This window comes from Trachypithecus francoisi, unplaced genomic scaffold (genome assembly GCF_009764315.1).
Source record: "Trachypithecus francoisi isolate TF-2019V2 unplaced genomic scaffold, Tfra_2.0 Lachesis_group0, whole genome shotgun sequence".
NCBI lineage: Eukaryota > Metazoa > Chordata > Mammalia > Primates > Cercopithecidae > Trachypithecus > Trachypithecus francoisi.
The window spans coordinates 32,005,831-32,032,541 of record NW_022681453.1 but is presented as its reverse complement, the minus strand read 5'-3'; the positions used below and the strand labels follow the sequence as shown (position 1 = coordinate 32,032,541).

At 40.7% G+C, this 26,711-nt stretch overlaps 1 protein-coding gene across 1 annotated transcript; it reads right to left on the bottom strand.

The window, feature by feature from the left end:
• Nucleotides 1–14,394: 14,394 nt before the first annotated feature.
• Nucleotides 14,395–26,075, bottom strand: SNTN (sentan, cilia apical structure protein). Its single transcript, XM_033199906.1, is given in 4 exon segments — nucleotides 14,395–14,553; nucleotides 18,660–18,799; nucleotides 24,007–24,041; nucleotides 25,966–26,075. Coding segments are annotated over 4 exon segments (444 nt in total).
• Between the last annotated feature and the right edge of the window lie 636 nt (nucleotides 26,076–26,711).

The following is a 26,711-nucleotide window of genomic DNA, read 5'->3' as shown; positions in this document are numbered from 1 at the left end:
TCTAGCCATTATATATTCACATTCCTCCACCACTCATCATCTACAAGGTAATTGGCCTAATGCAACCAGAAGCCAAAGACAAGGTTGCCTGTTGATGCAGTCCATGCAGGTCAGCCTTCCTGGATACACAGCAGCTTAGAAAAGAGTAAAGAGATCTGTAGAAATAAACAGAATAAATACAATACCTCCTCCTATTTCCACAATTCCTTATTCATTATATGAATACATTCATTAGTCAAGACCTACCATAGACACCGACCCACCCAAGATTCCTCTCACCTGTGCCACTCCCTGTCTTCACCTGGAATAAGCTTTCCTCATCTCTGAATAGCCTGATACTTTCTCAGGATCTCCACCAATTCTCATTTTGTACCTTAGTCCTTATCATAGTCAATATAGGCTACTATAACAGCCCACCATAAATGAATGGCTTAAACAACATTTATTTCTCACAGTTTTGGAGGCTAGGAAGTCTAAGATCAAGGTGTCCTTCAGATCCAGTGTCTACTGAGGGCAGTCTCTTCCAGCTTTGCAGATGGCCAACATCTCCTTGAACCTTCACAGGATTGAGAGAGAAATCATCTCTTCTTGTAAGGGCACTAATTCCATTCATGAGGTCTCCACTCTTATGACCTAGTCACGTCCCAAAAGCCCCACTTTGGGAGTTAGGATTTCTTTCTTTCTTTTTTTCTTTTTTTTTGAAACGGAGTGTCACTCTGTCTCTCAGGCTGGAGTGCAGTGTTGCAGTCTCAGCTCACTGCAACCTCCACCTCCTGGGTTCAAGAGATTCTCCTGCCTCAGCCTCCCAAGCGGCTGGGACTACAGGCACGCACCACACACCCAGCTAATTTTTGTATTTTTAGTAGAGACGGAGTTTCACCATGTTGGCCAGGATGGTCTCCATCTCCTGACCTCGTGATCCACCCGCCTCTGCGTCCCAAAGTGCTGGGATTACAGGCATGAGCCACCGCGCCCAGCCAGAATTTCAACATAAGAATATTTTTGGGTCACAGACATTTAGTCTATTAACAGTCCCCTATAATTTATATGTGTGTGTTTTTGACTGGGTTCCTCAAAAGCAGACTCTGAAATGAAAATTTGTGTGTGGAAATAATCTATTAGGAAGTGCTCCCAAGAAGAACTGGTAGGGAAGTGGGGAAATAGGAAGGGAAGGGATCTAGGCTGGGGTATGACTTAATCCTATGGAGAAGGTCTGGGACCATTGCACATCTGGCCTCAGGGCTGACCTAACCAGGGGCAAGGAGCAAACTAAATGGACTAGCACACAAGTCAATGGTGAAGGACTTCCAGCTCTCTGAGCTCCCCGGCAAAGTGGCTCCAGCAGCCTGGGGCCAGATGCCAACAGAGAGATACAGGTGCTGGCTGTTGAATGTAGAAGCTCACTGGGATCTGATGTGCATAAAATGTGATGGATTTGAAAAGGAAGATATGAAGCTCTGATAGTCTTATTACATACATCTTCTCTCCCTTCTTGAATAGTAGCTTCTCTAGAGCGAAGACTGAAATCTTCTTTGTAACCATATGTATCTTCGTAAAACCAATGTCCAGCCAGGGCTAGCTTCTTGGGTATGTGGCCTGTGCAATTGCACAGTAGTCAGAAGGGCCCCAGGCTTGGTATAGTACTCTGCTGTCTCATTTTGATATTCCTGATACTGTAATTGCTGAACAGAAGCCCTGAATTTTTGTTTTGCAAAATTTAGGGCTCAACAAATTATGTATCCAGTCCTGTCTAGCACTGTGTCTGGCAAAGATTAGGCATCCAATATATTTTTCTTGAATTAAGGAACGAATGCCCAGCATTCACTAGGTAGCTAAATGGGTGTATCAGGAGAAAGTGTTGTCCTTATGCCTTCAAGCTAGAAAATAAAGAAGCTGGAGTTGGGTGTTCTCTGACCCCTTTCCCTCCTCCCCCAGTCTTTATATCTCTTTAGGATCCTAGGGTAAGCAGAACTTTGTTTATTTTAAGCCACTATTTATTTTTCTCTTCCTGTGACACAGAAAATTCTTGGCATCAGGCAGCTTTCAGGCAACACTATTTTTATTTCCCTAGCAGATTAATTAAATTTAGGCTCATTTGCTTTTCTTCAGCAAAATGGAATACATGGGACTGTGGCAGAGGACTGGCTGGGATGGGGTTCTGTAGTGGTTAGGAACATTGATTTGAAACACCATTTACTATGAATCCACATGAGAGAAGAGAGTTAAGGCTTTGCTAAGATCAGTCACTCTGACTTCCCTGCTGTGTAGGGCAACCTCACACGTCGTCTTATAATCCTACAGCTGGATGGAGCTGTAGGAAAGGCCAGACCAGGGGTCAGCAAACTACACCTGATGGGTGAAATCTGGCTGGCCACCTAATTTTATAAATAAAGCTTTATTGAAACACAACCATGGAAATTCATTTGCATATTGTCTCTGGCTGTTTTGGGGATTGTCACAGCAGAGTTGAACAGTTGTGACAGACACCATCTGTCATGTAAAGCCGAAAGTATTTACTATCTTTACAGATAAAGTTTACCTTTACAGATAAAGCTTATTGACTACTGATCTAGAAGGAGCCCTCAAAGTTTATTATGTGAAACATTACCAGCCTTCAGGATGTTCTAGACAGAGAAAATTCTGTGGTCAAATATACTGGGAAAATGCAAACTTAATCTACCTCTTGGAGCTTCACAAACCACGTTACCTATTGGAGGAGTTGCTGTTCTTGCTCTACTCATATTCTCTGCACACTCTGCATAGTATAAACTCATGGGACTTTTGCTCAAGTTTCTTGTTTTGTTATTTGTGTTCTTTTACTGCTGACTCAGGAAGTACATGTTGTGGCCTGCAGAGCAAGCTGGAAGTACCTGAGAGTCAACGCCTTTGAAAGCAGACTTCAACAAATGAGGGATGGTAGTTGGGAGAAAATTTCACAGCTTTCTCACCTGTTGGTTGGGATAACTGAAGTGTGTTCTACATTGTCTCTCAGAGATCACCAGTGGTATTGAGCTCCAGGTCCCCATAGTGGTAAACCAGCTGATTAATGTACCCTGTGTTGATTGACTTCACTTCTCCTAGTGAAGTTGCCTGAAATAACATCCCAAATAAATTAATTATATTCTAATTCTTATTTTATAGTATGCTTCTGGGGGAACCCAAACTAAGATATCTACTAAATAAAGGCTCAGAGAAGTCCTACAATAAACATACAGATGGTCCTCAACTTAACAATGGTTCAACTGGCGAAATTTTTTTTTTTGCTTTACAATGGTGCGAAAGCAATATGCATTCAGTAGAAACTGTACTTTGAATACCCATACAACTATTCTGTTTTCTTTCTTTTTTTTTTTTTTTTGACAGAGTTTCACTCTTGTTACCCAGGCTGGAGTGTGGTGGCGCAATCTCGGCTCACTGCAACCTCCGCCTCCTGGGTTCAAGTGATTTTCCTGCCTCAGCCTCCCAAGTAGCTGGGATTACAGGCATGCGCCACCATGCCTGGCTAATTTTGTATTTTTATTAGAGATGGGGTTTCACCATGTTGGTCAGGCTGATCTTGAACTCCTGACCTCAGGTGATCCACCCACTTTGGCCTCCCAAAGTGCTGGGATTACATGTGTGAGCCACCATGCCCGGCTTCTGTTTTCATTTTCAGTATAGTATAGTATTCAATACATTCCATGAGCTATTCAACACTTTATTATAAAATAGGCTTTGTGTTAAATAATTTTGCCCAACTGTGGGCTAATGTAAGTGTCCTGAGCACATTTAAGGCAGGCTAGGCCGAGCTATGATGTTCAGTAGGTTAGGTGTATTTCATGAAATTTCAAATTATAATATTTTCAATTATGATGGGTTTATTGGGATGTAACCCCATCGTAAGTTGAGGAGAAGTTTATATATATATATATTTATAACATATATATAATAATATATAATATTTATATTTATATTATTATATATGTATAATATATAATATATTATTGTAATAATAAATATTTATAATACTATTATATATGTATTATATATAATACATATATTATTATAATAAATATATATTATTAAGCCTCAAGAACCACATATATAAATATATATGTATAAACATATATAATATATAACATATATAAATATATATTTATTTAAATATATGTGTATTTTATATTTATATATTTAAATATAAATTAAATATATTTATATAAATATATTTAAATGTATATATTTAAATATATATATTTACATATACATTTAAATATATATTTAAATAAATAATATATATATTTAAATGTGGTTCTTGAGAATTTTTCTGATTTGGCCTGTATCCAATTTCCCAGCCTAATTTCTCACATCTCTCCCACATCTTTGCCTCATGCTGCATTTGGGTCATATCATGCTTTTTGTTTTTTTTCCAGTTTACTGAACCTGCTATGTTCTTAATGATGTTATTCTCTGTCCTTGCTGCCTTGCCAAGTTCTACCAATCTTTCAGGCCTTAGACAAAATATCATCTGTGAAGTTATTTTAAAAAAATAAAAAACTCAAAACCAGGGATGAGTGCTCCTATTAGACATTTTTGTACTTTCCCTGTCATTGCATTTACTGAACTTCATAATTTCCAGTTGAACTACATAATTTCTAGTTTCTGCAAACTGAAAATTATGTAGGTCGGTAAGTGCCATGAGAACTCCACATAGCTCCATGAGAACAGGTATCATATCTGTCTTACTCCCACACTGCATACCAGAACCCAGCAGAAGTGCTTCATACATATCTGTCGACCATGTGGATGGGAGATTGAATGCTTCAATAATCTTTGTATTGTAGTAGAGGTACCATATATTTCTCCTGGACTAGTTCCTTGGCAGAACATTGTTTAGTCTCATTTGAGTCCTCTTTTCCCGTAGGCTTTGTCCTTAGACTGTCAAGCCCTGTTTAGTGTGAATCTCTCACATTTGATATCCAATAAAGTTCTTTATTTCCCTGATCCTTCATACCTAACCAGTCTCCTCTTCGCAATTTTTCACCTACTTCTTCACCCTGCCCATTGCTATAAATCACCACTTGCCCCTACTGTATTTAGAGTTGAGTTCTATGTCTCTCCCTTGTTGCAATAGTCTTGGATAAAGTCTTCCCTGTCTATTTAACTTGGAGCTGAGCTCAGCTCTATACTGAAATCTCTCTCCTCTACTGCAGTTAGTTGAACAAAATCTGTCTTACCATTTTTGACAGGTGTCTGGAGCAATCTCTCTTTAACAGTGTTCTGCTCCTTCGTGCTTGAGCCTCAACCCATGTCCAAGAGGAATGGGATTCTTGGATAGTCTGGAGCTTCACCCCTAAACCCACCTTGTAAGCACTCTAAGTGTAGTGCGTCAATGTGAGGGAGAGTTGACAGATATCTATTAAGTTGGTGCAAAAGTAATTGTGGTTTTTGCCATTACCTTTACTTTACCTTTGCACCATCCTAATATTTTCTGTTTTATTTTCCACCATTGTTTCTTGAGAGCTGACGATCAGCTCTCTTGAGGATATGGAGATGAATAAGACTCTCAGTTCTCAGGCTGGAATTCTCCAAGAGCAACTAATATAATTTTTATAATGACATGCTATTCCAGAGATTTTGCATCATTCCCAAACAGAAGGGTCTTTGAGTGCTTATGTGGTTTTTCCCCAGATATTCACAGCTGGCAGATATTTCTGGGTTCTGGGCTTCTCTGTCTTGAAGGATTTCTCATTCTGTGAGAATTTCATTGACACTTAAACAATGAGAGTTCTTCATTCTGTGTGTCTTTGAAGTAACATAGACAGCTCAAAAACCATTAAAATAAAGATTAGAGACAAAACTGGGCACAGTGGCTCATGCCTGTAATCCCAGAGCTTTGGGAAGTTGAGATGGAAGGATCACTTGAGGCCAGGAGTTTGAGACTAGACTGGGCAATATGGCAAGACCCCATCTGTACAAATGATTTTAAAAATAGCTGTGGTAGCATGTTCCAGTAGTCCAAGTTACTCAGGAGGCTGAGGTGGGAGGGTTGCTAGAGCCCAGGAGTTTGAGGTGACAGTGAGCTATAATCACACCACTGTGCTCCAGCCTGGGTGACAAAGCAAAACCCTGTCTCTTAAAAAAACGAAAAGAAAGAAAAATCAGAGACAATATCACAGTCAAGTTTGTTTGGTGTGTGGCTTTAGGGTAGTTAAAAGCCATGTCATCCATATCTAGCTTAATTTCAGAAGAGTTCCAGGAGCCAAGAAACCACAGTCCAGTACCAGGTGATGACCCCAGAGTTCAGAAGTTATTTTTATTCTTCATCTCTCCTCCTATCCTGGTTTCAGAGAAGGAGCTTGGTGGAGGGAAATCTAGCAAGGACAGCTCATGAGCGATGAGCTACATTACTATGCAATTCATTGTCTTTGCGATTCCACACATGCTTTTCAGGGGGGAATCAAAACTCTTTCCATAAAGGCGAAAGTGTCAGAGAAATCGAAGATTTTTAGAAACCTCCTTGTGGTTCCCCTTTTCCCATCTTTAATTTTTGTTATTGATTTTCATTAAGCCCTCCAGAGGCTCCCTCAGCACCTATAGCTTTCATTCCTTCAAAGAGAGAGAGATTGTGAGAAAACAGCTAGTTCCAAGCGTGTACAGGCCACCAGAGATGCGGCAGCCTTACAACCAAGTAAGCCCTTGTCTTACTCCTGAGTTCTCTGCCTCTTTGGGTGAGAAGTCCAGAGATTTTCCCACTGCAGGCTGAAAATCTATCTGAGGTCCAAGTACACCCTTAGGGTAAAAGGACAAGAAACTGGGCTGAGGAGATGAGACTAGTGAAGTTCCTTTGAATATAAAAACTAAATCATTACATTTCGAAATGACTGTATATCATACATAAAAATGTGCTTCCACAAATTGGCTGGGCTGAGTGAAGTCCAAAGCTTAATAAGAAACAGAAGGGTCTTGGAGTGCTCATGTGGTTCTTTCCTCAGATATTCACAGCCGGCAGGTGTTTCTGGGTTCTGAGCTTCTCTGTCTTGGTGAATTTTCCATTCTCTGAGACTTCATTGACCCTTAAACAATGAGAGTGCTGCATTCTCTGTGTCTTTGAAGTAACACAAAGACACAGAGTGTTTTTGATCTTGAAGACTGCTTATTTGCTAGTTATGAGCTAAACTGGAATAAATGCAGTCTTAAATGGAGTCCGCATATTCCCTTCCACCAATTCTGAAAACTAGCACAGTCTTTGTGATCAGACCAAATTTACTCATCTACCACTAGAGCACACCTGTGTTTTCTTCTTTTGGCACGTCATTGACCTGTAAATATGTTAATAGTCCCCTTTCTACCCTTTCTGTTTGAAAAGCCCTCATTCATCCATTCGTTTCTTTCCCTTTCTTTCTTTCTTTCTGTCTGTCTGTCTGTCTGTCTGTCTGTCTGTCTCTCTCTCTCTCTCTCCCTCCCTCCCTCCCTCCCTCCCTTCCTTTCTTTTCTTTTTTTTTTTTTTTGAGTCTCGCTCTGTCGCTCAGGCTGAAGTGCAGTGGTGTGATCTCAGCTCACTGCAACCTCCACCTCCTGGGTTCAAGTGATTCTCCTGCCTCAGCCTCCTGAGTAGCTGGGACTACAGGTGCGTGCCACCACGCCTAACTAATTTTTGTGTTTTTAGTAGAGACGGAGTTTCACCATGTTGGCCAGGATGGTCTCAATCTCTTGACCTCATGATCTGCCCGCCTCGGCCTCCCAAAGTCATTTTTCTGTTCAATATTCACTAAGCATTTGCTATACACAGGTGCTGTTCTAGGTGCTGAAGCTACTGTACAAGACAGGCAGGGCTCTTGCTTTTAAAGATCTTACAGGTTAATAGATGGCCACATGAATTGTTTGACCTTATCTTCATATTCTTAATCTAAAAAGCACTGAGAATGTGTTAGCTTCTCCAGCCCCTCTTCTCATTCTCCCATCGAAGACATCACCTGCTTATTGACATTTAGCCCTCTCTGTGCTCGGCTTATGCCACAGACTGTCATGGTCAAAGGTTGTGAAAAGGGGTAGAAGAGACAGATTCTTAAGTGATTAGAATTTGCCCGTATGTGTGTTAGTCCCTTGTTATAATTTTCTTTTTGAAAATATTGGTTTGCATAAAACGGTATCAGAATGGGAAGGGATTTTAGGGAACATCTGGTCACAGAGTGCCTTTTTCCTAAGTAAGGAAGAATCTGAGAGCTAGAGAGGAGGTAGCAGGTACAGAGCTGGAAGTAAAAGCCATTCTAACCTTTGCATCAGTGTTTCTACTGTGCCACCTGTCATGTACTAAGATCAGGAAGATACTTTCACCATCCCAGGGGCTCTACTGCCTTTCTTTCCCTTCTTCCATTGTCTTCTTCCCAGCATTTGTACCTTCTTTAAGGAAAACCATGGGCTACAGGCCACACAGATTTAAAAGCTCAGTTGTCTTCTCCCAAAGGAATAATTTTCTGGAAAACTAAACTAAATGGCAGAGGGAGGGAGGGAAATTGTTATATTGTTAGAGCATTAAAGAAAACCCACAAACTCTTCTTGATTCCTTTGAGCTCTGGGCATGTGAAATGCTGCTGCTTCCCCTCCCTCCTCCTCATTTTACAGAATAAATTTGTGGTAATTAAGTATAAACTGTAAATAATGGAAAGACCATCCTTTGGTGGTTTTACATCCACTCCTGGTATCATAAAGAAGCTAGGCTGTAGCATGAAATAATCCTGGGTTGCAATCCTGGATTATATCTGCCACTTAATGCTCTGAGATCCTGGGTAGGACACTTAACCTTCCCTAAATTTCATTCTCTTTTGTAAAATAGAGAAATACCAATGTCCTAAAGCTGTGTAGGGGATTAATAAAAGACCATACAGCAGTACTTGAGTGCAGTAGATGTTCTGTAAAGGGCAGTTATTAATAAAGAAAATGATAGTAACAATTTGTCTAGAATTAGACAAGTTAGAATAGACATCAGACATGTGCATAGGTACACTCTGTGCTCCTGAAATGTGTATATGCCTCTTGAAGTCCCACAGCAACTTCTATAAGAAAAAAGGCCCTTTCTGTTCTCAAAATTTTATTTGAAAGAAAAACACGAGGCTCATTTAGAAAAGGTGGAGGACTTTTGCAGAGCTACCCAGTTTGTGGTGGTATATCTGGGACTAGAGTTCAAGTCCTCTCTCTGGCCCACTTCTATAAATCAGTGGTTTCTCTAAGGCATAGATCTCCTAGCTACACACTGAACACTCACACAAAGTGGAAGAAATAAAGGCCACAGTTAGTTACAGTTCGTAATTTGTTACCAAATAATTATGAAAAAATTTAGATGGTAACTGTTCTTTAGATTTAGAGTTGTGAAAAAGGTACTGAGAACTTGTAACAGGAATGTGTGGTATTCCTCAAGTGTGTGGGAGTATAAAACATGATAAAATTTCCATTTTATACCATGCCACCTCCTGTATTTGATTTAAAAATTGTACCTCCTAAAAGATCAAAGAGAAATCGGAATCCATGTGGCCTAGATTGAAATTAGAAAACAGGAGACTAGCACAACAAATCTCTCAGGCTTGAATGCTTTGGGTCACTCTCCCCACTTGTTAATGGGCTGGCCCAACCTTCTTCTATTCAGCAGAATGGTCTCCCCAAGAGCTCTCCTTAGCTCCACCTACGAAGAAGATCAGCTGATGAACAGTACTGCTGTTGGTTTTCTTCCAACCCTCTCTCCCTTTCTTATAAAGGACTATTTAAAGCACAAATCCTGATCTCAGAGTTGGATCCATTTTTAGATACTAAAATAAAGAAAATTAGGGGTTCTTGGACAGGGTATGTTTCTATCATGTTCACCAAATTGCAAGGGTGTTGCACCAAATTGCAAGGGTGTTGCAGCTCTTGTACAGGAATATCTTGGCTATATTTAATCACAGGAAAACTTCCCAGGGAGACTCAGGTTAGCTTCTTTTGTACAATGATAGTACACAAAAGGTTTCACTTGGAGTAACAAACAAAATTATTCCTTCCAGGCACTTTCACTGAGCCCATATCTGAGTTGCAAATAGCATTGCCCTTCTAGTCCAAGTTACAGATTTTGTATTAGAGATTCTTATAATTTCCTGTATCAATCACTTCCTCCCCAGTTCCTCTCTTCTTTCTTTGAGAACCTGTCCACAGACTCTGCAGTGTCAGTTCCTACAGTCCCTGCTAAGTGAGCATGTCAGCCTCCTCCTCGACCTGAAACAATTATATTGGAAGTCATTACTCAAATTCAGCCAATCAGCTTCTCTCTCCTGGGATAAGAATTGGGCCTTCTGAGATGCTACTGAGTGTCTGTTGAGCATTTAAAGAGAAAAGTCGAGTCAGCAATGGGGACATTGTGTTTGGTTCTTGTGCCAAGAATCCAGAAATAATTGGTTTAGGAAATAGAAATAGAGGGATAGAAAGAGAATACAGAATAATGACCACATATAGAGAGAAGCAGAGATCAGAAACCAATTCATTTGAGAGAAACTGAGAGTGAAGCCTCAGTTTTGCTTTCTATTGCTGTTTTCAGGATTGTGTGGACACTCATTGCATTCTCTATCCTTTCATTCCATTATATGCTCTGTACCTTGGTGAATACAACCCTCCCATTTTTCCTTTGTGTGTGTGTGTATATGTATATATGTGTAATTGGAAGGGATTTTTTTTTTCTTTTCAACCAAGGTATCTCAAGACAGATTTGCATCACGATCTCACTTGTGACGATCAGTAACATTTTCAAGATGGCAGCTTGGGTTTTAGAGTAGAGCCCATGGTCCTGGCACTAGAACCAATTAGTAGATATCCTATGTTTTAGTGTCTTAGCATCACACTCATTGATTTGTCTGTCGCTGATGCTTCAACACGTGCATGTGCTTTTGCTCTGTTTGCATTCTTTGCATCAGCCTAAAATAGATTCTATAATTGATATCCCTCCCAGAGGAGTGTGACTTTCCATCTGGGATGGATTTTCAAAAATTCTTACTGGGAGCCCATAGAGTTGGAAGGACTCCAAGATTCTTCATCACACCATTGGTCAGGCTCTCTGGTTTCCTTCTCTGAAAGGTGTGAACATGACCTTTCCATTGGCCACCAAGGTTGCCATATTCAGCTACTTGCAACTGAGACACAAAGGGCTTCGAGGGAGAACAGCCCACAGAATTCTATTTGAGGAATGCCAAATGGTTCTCTAGGGCCCAGCTGGTACTGCTATCTCTTGCACAGTGCCTGAAATGTGCACAGCTATTTTTGATGAGTTATAATATTATTGCTCCCAACGATGTCTAATATTAAAGCAAAATTAACAATGCCCTTGGGGAAGGCAGAAAACTCTCGAATCTGCTTAGTTGTGTGATTCATGAAAATCAAAACCTTCATGCTTCGGTTTCCTCATCTATGAGATGGTGATAATAATAATGCCTATCTCACAAGGTTGTTATGGGTATTAAATGCGTTTCTATTTGGAGCTCCCTAGAACAGTGCCTGGCTCATAGTATGAGCCCTGTGTTTAAAAAAAAAAAAAAAAAAAAAAAAAAAGGAAATCTTTTCTGTCACTCAACTTGAAACAGCTCAAAGCAAGAAGTCTTTGAAAACTGGACATATAACAAATTTCCTTTAATTCCTTTTTCTTCTTTTGTCAGATAAGTGAGTTTGAATGTTTTTGTGAAACACTCTTGCCTCCTGTTAAAATGGTGAGAGGATAAAGTCTGAGACTTTCCTTTACATGATCTGTAAGCTCTTGGATTTAGAATGTCTGAGGTTTGGAAGTGGGGAGGGCCAGGGAGTTGGGTTCTGGTGGATCTGGAAAACCATAGGACGAGGCAACACTTCACCAGAGCAAGGCTGAAGGTTTCACTCTGGAAAGGATTTTTTTCTTTTTTCTTTTTTTTTTGAGATGGAGTTTCACTCTTGTTGCCCAGGCTGGAGTGCAATGGTGCAATCTTGGCTCACTGCAACTTCCGCCTCCCAGGTTCAAGTGATTCTCCTGCCTCAGCCTCTCGAGTAGCTGGGATTACAGGCATGTGCCACAACACCCGGCTAATTTTGTATTTTTAGCAGAGATGGGGTTTCTCCATGTTGGTCAGGCTGGTCTCAAACTCCTGACCTCAGGTGATCTGCCTACCTTGGCCTCCCAAAGTGCTGGGATTACAGGTGTGAGCCACTGTGCCTGGCGGATTTTCTTAACATAGATTATGAGGCATACAATGTTAGGCTAGGAAGAAAATGAGAGGTGAGGGAGGGACTTGGGAATTTATAATAATTTTACAATGAATAACAGTCTTTTTTCCGGTAAAAGATTTATTTCTTCCTTCAGCAAGATGTCAGTATCAGTTTGTCTGGGCTTCTGCTCCAAACTGGCCTCCCTCAGGACCTAGGCTGAAGGAGCAGCCTCCACAGGGCATTTGCCAGTTATCACAGCCCAAGAAGCAGGGCAGTGAATTGAGCCCAGGTTCTCAAAGCCTTCACCTGGAAGTGGCACATTTCACTTCAGCTCAAATGTCACTGGCCAAAGGATGGACACACTCAACTGTAAGGAAACAGATAAGTGAAGTCCTACCATGCATTTGACAGGATTGTAGAAGAGCTCCAATAGACCACATGTGACTCCTTCCTCTTTGCCTCTCTCTGGCAACAGCCTGCAGTAGAAGTGCAATACATGTTAGGTGACTGCCTGCCTGATTGTGGAGCTTAGCAAGTGACTGGAACAAAATGGAATCAAAGCCGGAAAACTATGTCTCCTCTTTCTCCTCCCCTTTTGGCACCTCTTTGCTTCTGCCAGGATTCTGACTCTGAAACTGATTATCTGAATGATCCTGGACCATCATTTAGCTATTCTAAGCCTCAGTTCCTGCAGTCGGAAAGGGGAGACATTATTACTCCTATGTAAAGATAGATAGAGTAAGACGGCATCGCTGAAAGTCAGGGTTGATTAAGGCTTGTGCCTCTGGCTGTTGCCCAGTGCCCGCTCTGGGGACCTTGAGTGCCCATTGCCATATGCTGAGCTACCCTACTGGGGCCTGCTGTCCTCAGGCAAGGTCCTATATGAATAAAAGTCTTTGTGAGAATCTGTCTTAAAGGTTCAGGCATTGGTTATATGTGTGTGTGTGTCTGTGTGTGTGTGTGTCTGTGTGTGTGTGTGTGTGTAATTTAAATTCAGGAATACAGGAGGTGGTCATGGGAGTCAATGTGGATCTCTGGGATTTGACTACTTTTACATCATAATCCCAAGGAGTTGTTGGTTAAATTGTGGTCAGAGATTACAAGAATACTGGGTTTTATTTTTTTGTTAAGTCAAATTTATTTAGGTTTAATAGACAGACAGTACAATTCACTCTTTTCAGTGTGCAGTTCTATGAGTTTGACAAATGCATGCAGTCATGTAGCCACACCTCACAATCAAAATGGAGACCATTTCCAGCCCCCTTAAAAGTTCCCTTGGCCAGGCTTGGTGGCTCATGCCTGTAATCCCAGCACTTTGGGAGGCCAAGGTGGGTGGATCATCTGAGGTCAGGAGTTCGAGACCAGCCTGGCCAACATGGTAAAACCCTGTCTCTACTAAAAATACAAAAAAAAATTAGCCTGACTTGGTGACACATGCCTGTAATCCCAGCTACTTGGGAGGCTGAGGCAGAACAATCTCTTGAACCTGGGAGGCAGAGGTTGAAGTGAGCCGAGATCATGCCATTGCACTCTAGCCTGGGTGACAAGAACAAAACCCCGTCTCAAAAAAAAAAAAAAAAGAAAAAAAAGAAAAAGACTCCTTGTGCCCATTCGTGGACAGCCCCATTTCCTACCCGTATCCCTGGCATCCATAGACCAATTTCTTTGTTTTTTGTTTTGCCTGTTATAGAATGTCAGTAAAGCTTCTCTGACCTTTGAACTCACATCAGGTGATAATCTCTTTTAGCATTCTATAGCCCTTATTTCAATTCTAATTATACTGTGTATGCAATTAATTAAAAATTGTTCAATGTCCATCTCTTCGGCTAGACTTCTGCCAGCATGTCTGAAGGAGGGAATTGTCTGCCCAATTCATTACTGTATCCTCAGCAGTCCCATCAAGTAGATGCTCAACAAATGTTTAGTGAATGAATGAGTGACTCAATGACTATAAGTAGAGTGCTCTAGGTCACCTTTGACTCAGCAAAAGCAATGTATTATTCAGTGGTATCAAATCTATCATATTGTGAAGCATACAGAGACCTTATCATTCAAACATTCCTGAAGTGTATGGGTAAATTTTTGGAGTTACGTTGGATCTGAATACCAGCAATCAGAACTATGCTAGTCAATTCCAGTTGCATGATTGATATATTTAATTAATCAAAAATAAGATGGAAACATTTTATTGTCTTTTGCCATTATTTTATATATCATATTTGAGACTGTTTATTTCATAATTTTTACACTCCATATATTTTGTAGCAGATCTGACATGACAGTGATGCTTAAGAGCAAGATCATGAAGTCTTCAAAATCTAGCTTATTTTCTGTGTGCTCATCAAGTTCAGAAAGGATCTCTCTGTATTTTGGCTTGGTTTCTTGTCCCTGTGAGAATAGAGAAATAAAAACCAAATTCATTGTATAGACTTTAGGTTTACAGATCATAAACAATAATGTTTTAGTCTGTTCAGTGTTGCTGTAACAGAATACCTGAGACTGGGTGATTTATAAAGAAAAAAGAAAAATTTGGCTTGCGATTCTGATGGCTGGAAAGTTCAAGATGAGGCATCTGCATCTGGTGAGGATCTCAGACGGCTTCCACTCACAGTAGAAAGTGAAGGGGAGCTGGTGTATGCACAGATCACACAGCAAGAGAGGATGCAAGAGGAGGAGGGAAGTGCCAGGCTCTTTTGAACAACCAGCTCTCATGGTAACTAATAGAGTGAGAACTCACTCAACACCCCCACACACAAGGGAGGTCATTCATTTATTCATGAGGGCTCTTGTCCCATGACTTCAAACACCTCCCATAAGGTCTCACCTCCTACATTGGAGATCAAATTTCAACATGGAGTTTGGAGGGGAAAAACATCCAAATCATAGTAAATAATAAACATGTTATTAACAATAATAACACATTAAGTTGCCAACAGTGCTACCAGTAAAACACCATGTTAAATCTTTTTATGCGTTACCTTATCTAACCATCATAGTGACCTTATTGAATATATACTACTATTATCCTCATTCTACAGCTGCAGTTATCAGAGACAGGTGATCATCAACTTGCCCCAAGCTGGGACGGTTTTGGTATGGAGCCAGGGTTTGAAGCCTTTCTACCTCTTGAGAGCCCACACTCTTAAGTGCTAAGCTATTCTGCCTTTCTTTGAACACACATATTATGTTTTTAAATTTTCAAAATATAATCTTTGTGTTAGGGAAGGTATCCACCACGGGTTCATTATCTGAGCCTTAAGATTATGCAGAAATATAGAATAAAATATGCTAAAAGAAAATATGTGCTTTGAAAGATTATTTAGCATTCAGTTTGATTATAAATCAAATATATGTTCATAGTCTTTGTAAATCGTCAGATTGAAGGAAAACATCTTAATAGTATATAAATGGAGAGACTTTTTAGTTTCAAATCACAGCTTGTGAAATATCTTCCCCAGTGACATTAAAAATGTTAGAGTCATTTGATTCACCATTATATTGAACCATATTTGCGTTTAGTTTGACCCCAAATGCTCACCTATGTGCTAGGTGTACAAAGCCATCACAGCAATGACTAAGGCACTTTGGGAATGATGCTACATTCCTCTTATAGGTTTAGACTCATTCTGGTTTCTCACAGCTGTTTCTCCTCAAGAGGTCACCATCACCCTATCCATGAGGGCCAAGGGGCGCTCTCTACGCTCTCCCTCCAAAACAGCTGAGTGCTATTTGGAAAGGGTCAGATTCCAAGACACAGGTAGATGGCTGCCACTCTGCTAGCAGAATGGCACACTGTTTGCTCAGAGGTAAGAGATAGGTATTGATCTTCTTCTTTTTTTCCTGTATATTTTAAGAGCGCACCATTTTCTGAGGTCCAGTCCTCCTGGGGCATGACCTGTCATCTTTCTGTATCTTCCCAGTAGCGCCTTTAGGTGCTTTATTTTATTCTATCTGACTGGCTATAAGGTGCTAAGATCCCCAAAAGCATGTTTAGCCCTATGGGAATGGCAATGTTCGCCTTAGAACTCAGGCCTTAGCCAAAAGAACCAGCTCAGTTTATCAGAGGACACAACGGGGATTGAGGAGAAAGTCCAGTTAGGAATGAAGTGGGCTCCTGAGCTTTACCATTGACTCACGTGCATGTACCTGCCCTAGGGGGTCTCATGGAGTGCAGTGGTTGGGCCAAGGCAGCATTCTGACAGACATTGCAGAGAATGCCTTGGGATGAACTGCCCCCTCAAGTCCCTGAAATATGGCTCTGCTTTCATCTTGAGCAGAGGGCAAGATTACACTGAGGCCTGGGTGTGCCTGCTGCTAGAGAGATCCAGAAATTGGCTGTACTTCTAGGGTTTAGCCTACACTGAGAGACATAAGGCTGAAGGTGTCTTTCCTAAGGGCTGTTTTTTAATTCTTTTCCCCTGGTGTTCTGACAGGGATGATGAGTTACATCAAGATGATGCATCCACTAGTTCTTCATTTTCATATGTGTTAAAAGCTTGCTGAGCATTTGCCAGGCTACCAGGTAATGAGCCCCTTTTCTGTCTGGCATATGGGCCCCATTTCTTTTGGCCTTGGATGCAGGCAAATGGTATAGGATTTATTTACCCATCCTTTCCTTAGACTCCCCAAAACTTGTTATCTCTTAACAAATTCTGCCTGATATTTCTGCCTGAAAAAGTAGCTTCCCCTCCCCCCAAAAAATCAGAAAACTACATGCTTAATATAGAACATTTAGAAAAAGTAAATTTAAAAAAAGGACTGTGACTGTAACCTTTTACCCCATTACTCAAAATAGCTAACCCTTATTAACATTTCTTTCCATTCATTTATCTGTGCATTACACTATATTCTCTCTTTCTCTCTTGAGATAATCACCCACTCACAGAAAGTTGTACCCTTGACTCAGCTCCCCTCAGTGGGTGACATCTTATATAACTGTAGTGCGCTGAAACCATATATTGGTGTGTATGTGTGTATATGTGTGCATATATAGAGAGAATACTATCTTTTCAATATTTCAGAACAGATATAGGGACTTGGAGACTGCCTCTATGTGCTTTCTTGCTCTTCCCATCAATAAATATTGATAGTTTAAGCTGATATGAGGCCCTCGTTTCCTCTTAAACATTTTCCCTAGGCTGGTATTTTCCAGAATATGAACATATACTGCTGATAGAATGTAATGCCATTTTAGGTGATGCAAGAATAAATTTTAAACACTAAATAAAAATTGATAGTCATCTATTTTTTTCACTACTATTTTTTACTCTCATCCACTGAATTTATAACAAGAATAATGATACAGTGTCCTTATAAAAATTTACTTAAGTAGAAAGAAACTAAAGGGAAAGTTCAAAGCAACACAGGCTATAGGCAGATGTGGGAAAAATACTAACTGTGGTATTCAATGGTTGAAGTTTGAGAAATATACCCTTAGGTGAGTAAGGTAGTAACCTTTAGGCCAGTGACTGATTATATACTGCTGACTCTCATTTCTATATTTTGAACACAGATCTCTATTCTCACCTTTGAAGTCAGCTATCCTGTTGCTAAGTCTCTCCTCTTAAATGTTTCATGGACATCTTAACATTGACACATCCTAATGGAATTCAGCGTCTCCTCCCTTCCTCCACCCCACCTCAAACTTGCTTATTCTTTAGCCTTTTTCTTCTCTAGGAATGGGAACACCATCATTTCTTTCCTAAGTCAGAAATTGGGTTGTCATCATTTGCTTTCCTGTCCTTCAACTCTCACAGTCAATCAATTGTCAGATCTTGTTCATTCCACCTTCTAAACGTCTCTACTATTTGTCTGTTTCTCTCCATCTTCATCGCCATAGTCTAAGCCATTACCGTCTTTCTCTTGAATTGCCTCACCACAGTTAGTTATTCCCTTTTTTCCTATTCCACCCCCAACCCCAGTCTGTTCTCTGTACTGCAGCCGGTGTAATTTCTTAGGCCTGGACGTAGAAACCGTTCCTGGCTTCCTCTTGCTATCAGGTTATGCTTCTGTAAGATTTGGCTTCTCCTCACCTTCCCAGCCTCATCTCTAACCACTTCCCAGCTACCGTCCCATCCCTTCTCACCAACTGGCCCTCCAGATCTCTGCTTGGAATGCCATCATTCTTACTCCCCCTGGCCTAGCTACCTCCTGCTCACCCTTCAGATCTCAGCTATACCTTAGTTTTCCAGGAGTCCATCTCTGACTACCTACCCCAAGATAGTTCCTCTGTTTTACTCTCACTGAATGTTCTACTCTTTCACATCCTTTGACTATTTTTAATTACTTTTTTAGCATATTTCTTTCCCCTGCTGAGGATTGCCGTCTTCACTGCAACAACTCCAGTGCAGCTCACTCCCTGGCATAAGGTAGGTGTTCAATAAACATTTGTTAGGTGAGACAACATGACAGGGACCTGGAGGTGGAGTTATTCGCTCGTTGGGTCAGCCATGAGGGTGTGGTTCTTGTTTCTTTATGCAAGTTAATTCTCTTACCTCTGTGAAATTCCCAAATTGGGTTTGCAGCAGATCTTTGACAGTAGCTTTTTCAAGTTTACCATCAGAGTCAGAAGAATTTCTGAAAATCAGAGCAGTGGTGGCAATGGCTTTTTCCAGATCTGAGCACTTCCTCAGAGCTAGGAGAGAAGAAATGTGCAACGAAGTATCCTGAGTTAGAAATAACCCTTCCCCAGACCTGCTGTTGTGTCTTCCAAGGGAACCGTGGGGAACCTCCTAAATCTTGGCCCTTTGCCTCCTATCTGGGAGTAGGATGCAGGAGTTTCCAATCCTGCATCTTTAAACAATGGAGAACAGAAGTTCCCTTAATAGCAATTAGAATTAGTAGAGTTAGAAATGAGATTTACCAACTGCTTGCCATGTGACCTTAGAAAAGTCCCTCACCTCTGTAAGCTTTGGTTTTCTGATCTGTAATTTCATTCAACTATTCAACAAATATTGATAGAGCATCTACTATGGATGAGGCTCAGTCCTTGATATTAGGAATCACTGAATAAAATGAAGTCCTGCTCTTGTGGAATTTATATTCTGTGTCAGACACAGCATCACTTCATGTCACTATGATAAAGGAGAATGACTTTCAGGAAAAGCTCTTTGCTATAATGATGAATAAGGGCTCTCTTTAACTCGTGGCCTAAAACAGAGTGATCTCTCAGCTGGTTTCTCTCAGGTCAGCTCCTTGATAGGGCAATGCTAATTTGTTTCTTTCCACTGCATTGCTGTGAACACAGGGAAATGTACAAGGTACCATGAAGAAAATTCGTATGCTCTGTGTTCTTTCAGTCACCAATACATCCCCTAGTGTATAACTTACCACACTTTACAGTCATTACATGTTTATCTGTCCTTTCCTCAACTAGAAAACAGTCTCCATGGGCCAGGGATCAGATCTTTTTTTCTTAAAATCACTGTATTCCCAGTGACCAGTACAAATGTCTGCTACATTGTAGGTGCTAATAAATGCTGTTAAATGAATGAACATGAAGAAAATAAAATCTCCCAGCTTTCAGCCCAGGTAATGTGCAACAATGACAGGTTCAAAGAATGATGTTCAGTCAGAATAACATGATTTTCATATTGAGTGCTTACTAAGTGCCTGGTACTTAGTAAGTACCAGCACATAGAGGGAACAAACCCAGATGTGGGGCCAGGCACAGTGTCTCATGCCTGTAATTCCGGCACTTTGGAAGGCTAAGATGGGATGATTGCTTGAGGCCAGGAGTTTGAGACCAGCCTGGTCAACACAGCAAGATCCTTGTTCCAATTTTTTTTTAATTAAAAAACCTGATGTGGTTTCTACTCTCATAGATCTTACCATCTAGCAGAGAAATCAATAACAATCAAGAGTATGTATATGTATACATATCTATTTATTTTTTGTTATTTGTCCACATACATATTTTATATATATATATTTACAACTTGTGGTGTATGAAGCAAGGAAGGTACTGAGACAGGAAAAAAATCACAGAGTGGGTCTGGGTGGAAAACTACTTAGATGGGTGCTCTGGAAGGCCTCCATGAGTAGATTAATATTTAAGCTAAGATTACTAGCATAAGGAGGAGCCAGCCATGAAAAGGGTAAGGGTCAGGGTGAGATTAGGAATTTGCTGAATGTTCCAGGCTTGGGAAGCCAGATATGTGAAGGCTCAGGTCAGAAGAAATCTGGCATATTTGGCAGATTTCTGAAAGAAGATAGTTGTGACTAGAGTCTAGGGGCCGGAAGAATGTTTGTAGGCAAAAGCTAGATCATACAGGACTTATAGGCCATGTAAAGGAATCAGGATTTTCTTCAAAGTGGAAAGAGAAGGCATCGAAGCATTTTGAGCGTCTAATTTTTCAGTTAAAGATGATGAGGAGGGACAAGAGTGAAGATGAATGGGTGAAAAGAGGGAGTGTGTGGGCCTTCTCATTTTTTATCGTATCTCTGAGCAGTGCCCAGGCTATATATTTGGTTGAATAAAGTTCACATTGCTAAGAAGTGTCAAAGAAAGTATTTGAAACCTTTGACTTCAAAGTCCATAGAAAGATCAGCCACTTAGGAGTATCTTCTTGCAAGGGCATCCCCATGGTGATTGTGGAATCCAGGTATTTTTTGACCCTTTAATGAAGTTCGGGTCCGACTGCACTCTGAAATGGGAACTCCATCTGGTCTAGCTACCCAACTTCCCATTCTTTTCCTCCATCTCTTTTAAAAAACAGCATGCCTTTCCCCTGACTATAAAATAGCATATGGTCATGGTAAAAACAGAGCTAGAAAATATTAAAAATAAAAGATAATGAGGAACTCTGGTTGTTCTAATAACACTGATGATATTTGGTGAGTCGTTTCAGTTTCCTGTTTTTATGGTTGGATTCTTTCGTTAATAAACCCAGCATGTTGCCTCTTAATTCCTTCGCTGTCTGCCTTGCAGAGTTGGGAACTAGCATGTGAAAGCATATTGTAAAGGGCTAAGTGCAACTGAAAACACAAGGGGCTGCTGTTTCTCTTTTGGCATCTTTTATTGGCTCTCTTGCCTCTGGAATGGGGGTGCAGGGAAGGACGTTAAGCCCGGCCGGATTCTGCTGCCCTCTTTGTTATTCTCTAGCTCACTGTCAGTACTTTAATAATACTGAACTGTATGTAGTCCCTACATACTCTATCCACCCAACAAGCATTTATTGGCAAGTATTACCAGGCCCTGTGATAGTTCTGGGGCGTAGAGCAGTGAGCAACATTAAAAGAACAAACCCTGACATTTTGGAGCTTGTGTTCTGGTGGGCAATAATATATGACACACATTCTACGTGCCAATCACTCCTCCATGGGATGCATGCACATGATTCAACTCACTACATTCTGATGTCAGTCTGATGAGGTAGGTCTTAGTATCAGCCCCACTCTATCGATGAAGAAATGGAGACAGCGAGAGGCTAAGTATTATAGCTTGCCTCACAACAACTCTGGTTTCACTCCAAGATGCACACTGCCTCAAGGCGTTGTTTTTTCAGGCAGCGTATTTTGCAGGACTCTTTCCCAAACTCCCAGATGGGGCTACATGTCCTTCCTTTGTGCTTCTATAATTCTTAAACATAACCTTTTCGTAATCTTCACCCTGAAACACTCTGTCTACATTATCTTCTACATGCGTGCTGCCCCCCACCAAAAACAATTTGAATCACAATCATAATTTTAAAATTTCTGATACATAGCCACATTAAAGAAGTAAAAAGAGGCCAGGCACAGTGGCTCAGGCCTGTAATCCCAGCACTTTGGGAGGCTGAGATGGGCGGATCACGAGGTCAGGAGATCGAGACCATCCTGGCTAACATGGTGAAACCCCATCTCTACTAAAAAACACAAAAAACCAGCCAGGTGAGGTGGCGGGCGCCTGTAGTCCCAGCTACTCGGGAGGCTGAGACAGTGAGACAGGAGAATGGTGTAAACCCGGGAGGTGGAGCTTGCAGTAAACGGAGATCCAGCCACTGCACTCCAGCCTGGGCGACAGAGCGAGACTTAGTCTCAAAAAAAAAAAAAAAAAAGTAAAAAGAAACAGGTAAAAGTTAATTTTAATAATCTATTTTATGGAAGCCAGTATATTAAAATTTTATTTCAGCATGTCACCAATATAAACAAATTATTGGGATATTTTACATTTTTTTTTCCTACTAAGTCTCCTAAGTCTTAACACATCTCAATTCAAATTAACCAAATTTCAAGTGCTCATTATCTACATGTAGCTGGTGGCTGCTATATTGTATAGCACATTGGACTGTGTATTCTTTGCAGACAGTTACTGCCTCTTGTTTATCTTTGCATTCATTCCCAGGCCCTGGCGTGCTGTAGGCCTCACTATACATGTGTTAAACTGGGCTGATTTGAACTTCAGAATAATTCTCTGCCTCTTGCTCTTCACCTGCTCTGGAATGTGGAACACTCAATCTCCTAATTCCTTCACTGTCTATTCAAATTGAATGGTGTCATGGAAATACCAGTCTCAATACAGCAGGATGAAAGAATCTCCTCATTTTAGAATTTGTCCTTATCTGTTATTTTTGTGAATAATGTGAAGACCTACAGGAGAGAAGTTGTTTGCTCAAGCTCACATAGGTAGTATATATCAGAACCAAAAACTAGGTCCCTGCTGTCTACTCTTTAGACCAGTAATTTTCCCAGTACTTCTCAAATTTTCCCACAGCAAAAATACCCTGGGTGTTAGAGGCAAATATGTACTCACCCTGCATTCCTAAGCCTCATGAGATCAGGGGCATAGGCCCAAGTAGCAAGCAGAGAAAATGTGGGTTTGTATTGACTTCTATGTCATGACATATCCATGTCTGATTTCAATGAATAACATCTAGAATTATTTCCCACTAAAAAAACTACATTCTGGGGAGATGAGTCATGTGTATCCTGTGATTTTTTAAGGCATAGGAATAAATGTGGTTCAGTGGTCCGATTTAAGGAGTCTGGTGCTAGGAATGTTGTGTATGTGGGCAGGGGTGGGTGTGCAGTGGGGTTGACAGAGTTACAATCTCAACCTCCCAGAAGGAGAAGTTATGTTAGGCATGTGATGGGACAATTCTCGAAAGTGCCTGAAATTGTGTAAATTATTGAAACATAAATCACGAGTCTGCTGTGTTGTAATAATATAGAAATAGTTCCATAAAGATGGAGATATATTTAAAGAAAACTACAGAGTCTCTTTTGGAGAGTTTGGCTAGTCATCTAGGAGGGAAAAACCTGCAATATAGTAACGTCCAACTGTGCTTGTTACTCTGTAAACATGTGAAGCCTTATATTTTTGAATAAAATAATGTTCCAAGTATACGAGCATTTTTTCTTATGCTGTTATTTCCATGGCAATGTTGTTAGTCCTAAAGTTATTTTACCTATGAAATTGAATTCCAGGGCAAATATTTACACTTTGAGAGGTGGCCACACTGTTTCCACTCAGTCAACAGAGGCAATTGGGGGCTGATTGCATCCTGAGTTCCACTCAACATTCATGAGTCAGATACTCATGGCCCTGCTCTAGACATTCTGAGCATGCTGCCCTTGGAGATGCAACTGGATATTGTAGGGAGAACACTGAATTAGGAACCAGGGGATCCATGGTCTCACCTCAGCTCTGTCTTTAATGAGCTATATAAGTTTAGGCAAGTTAATTCCTACTCCTGGACCTCAGTTCCCAGATCTTTAAAAAGAACATCATGAATGTTTGATGGTTTATTCAAAAGTTCCCTTACATCTCTGGAATTCTCTGATGTCCTATTTTTTTTTTAACACTTGGCATGCCATCTTGGTAGAGGAGAAAAATGTACATCTCAGTCATCTGTGCCTTACCTTTCACTGAAGCCAGTTGTTTGGATATTGAAATGCTGCCAACAAAATGAAAGAAATATAATGATTCTGGGAGTTGGGGTATTGATATCAGCGTTAAAGCAGAGCAATATAACAATTTAAAAATTATTTATTTTGGTAAATATTCTCTGAGATTTTAGTGGAGCAGTCATCTGTCTTCCAAAATCCTTTTTCTCCTTGCCACATAGTAAAGAAATGCCTGCACATAGCTGGCCAGCTAGCCCACATATTTCAGTTTTCCTTGTAGTTTTGCAGCTACATGACTGAGTTCCTCCAGATGGAAATGGAGCAGAAAAGAAGTGAACACCTTCTGTGTAAGCTCCTCCATGCTCTATCCCATTCAAGCTGACTAAGGGGGAAATTATCAGGAAGACTTTAGAAGCCACGTTCTGATTAGCCTGTGTCTTACGTGATTGCATGGAGTAAAACTGCCACAGACCTGGAACTCCCACTCTGGACTGTCACATGACAAAGAAAAAAGAACTTCACGTTCTGTAAAATGCTCAGACTTTGAAGTTTCTTTGTTCCAGCAGCTTAGCCTTCCTAACTAAGAATCTGGGTATTATGCTGAGGTGTGGAATGTATGAGTGACTGATAGAGACATTCCTACCCTCTTGGGGCTTAGTCTAGAAAGGAAGACAGTTTACTAGGCAGGTAACTCGATAAAAAGTGATGGCGAGCACGTAGAGAGGGCAAAGAGGTACTAACCTAGTCTATAGTCAGGGTAATGGCATTCTGCCTGAGCCTAATGAATCAGTAGTGAAGAAGGAGGAAGAGTGTTCCATGCAGAGGGAACTTGTGTTGAGGCCTGATGGGGCAGAAATCACAATATGATTGAAGAACTAGAGGAGGTATAGTGTGGGTAGAACCTAGAGAAAGAAGGAGATAGTGATCAAAGGCCAGGCAGGGCCAGGGCATATTGAGCCTTGGAGGTCTTATGAAGGATGCCAGTTATTATCCTAAGGGCAATAGGAATCACGTGATCAGATTTGCATTCTAGGAAATTATTTCATGATTATATCAGAAGTAGACTGAAAAGGGGCCAAATTGGAGGCAGGAAGTTGTATTTTGCTCCCTTATCAACAGCAAATCAAAGTTTGCTTGATTTTTCAACCCCTAATGACTGGAGTGTTTTTTGAGAAAGCCAGTAAGAATAGAATTTGGTAATATCTCAGATAACTCCTTAAAAGGAACTTTTGGGTTCAGGATCTGGTTTTGGCATTAACTAGTTGAGGGAACTTTGTCTTTGGGGGTCCTCATTTTTTTCACTTGTAATATTATAAAGCTGGACCTGTGTTATCTTGAACCCTTCATGGTCTTCTTGGTGAGTGCCTCCTGCTCTTCTACAACCTCTGCACCATTATGATTTCCTTTATAAAATGAAGGACATTTCACTTTGCACAATGTGCACTTGGAACATGGCATGTATTACTTTCTATTGCCATGATTGAGAAGCAAGCACTAAGCAGTCCATCTCCATATCTCCTTCCTCTGGCCTCGCAGAGTACCTAGCACTTGCTAGGTGTCCACAAAAGGTTTTGGGAACTGAAGCCAGTCTCCTAAATGAAATTATATGAGAAAGAACATTTTTCATTTATTAGACCTAACTTTACACATTTGAATAATATAAAACAATTCTCTCTGTTGTGGATAATTTCAGAGAATATGCTACACAGGTAAGTCATTACCAATTTTGATTTACAAATGTTTCTCAAGGGCAATCAAAGACATTTGCGTTAATTGCACCATCTTTTCACTTTGCAGACAAGGCTGCAAGTTTGTTGTCTTTGTTTTTCCAAGTCAATTTAAAGCTGGATTAGGGTAGGTAATAGGCACCAAACTGGCAATAACTTGGCTTTTAAAGCAGTTGACATAAACTCTTTGGAAATATATCCACAAGCTTAAATGAAACTCAATAAAAGACAGCCAAGTGTCACTGACCTTTTGGGCATTTTCTGAGGTGCTCAGGTGGATGTTGGGGCTGCACAAGGATTGGGATCCCCTTCTAAGTGGAGAGCTTTGTGCTAGGTACTGTGCATACAGCCACCCATTCTCTTGTCTTCTGTTTTGTGTCAGTCCTTCCTAAGCAACAGCCACTTGCCCACTGTTACTATTGTCATTCACTCCATGACAACTATACGATTGCGTATCTAGAAGAACTTTCCCACAGCGTCATTGTATGTAGACATCAAATCATTCAATAAACATTTTCATGCCTACTGCGAGCTAGGCACTGTACAAGCTGCTGGGGAAACAACAGTGAGCAAAATCAGATGTAGACCCTGGTCTCAGGGAGTTTAGTGGGAATGACTGATATTAATCAAGTAATTGCACAAAAAGTCACACCTGTGAATAATACTATGCAAGGCAGATGCCATGAGATTGATATCAGTCAGGGAGTCAGTGGGGCATCCCTGGAGAAGCGATGCTTGATGATGAGTAGGCGTTAACTAGGCGCAACTAGGCGCAAGGATAAGGGATCCATATTGTAGACAGAAGGAATAGCCTGCTCTGAGCCCTGGGGCAGGAGGGAATGTGGTGATCAGAAGGGACTGAAAGAAGGCCAGCATGACTAAACCAAAGAGATTGGGGGTGTGTGTCTCAAGCTGAGACTGAAGAGCAGACTTGGTGGCCAGGCCATGTAAGAACTTGTAGGTCACTGTAGGAATTTTTTTTTTTTTTTACTC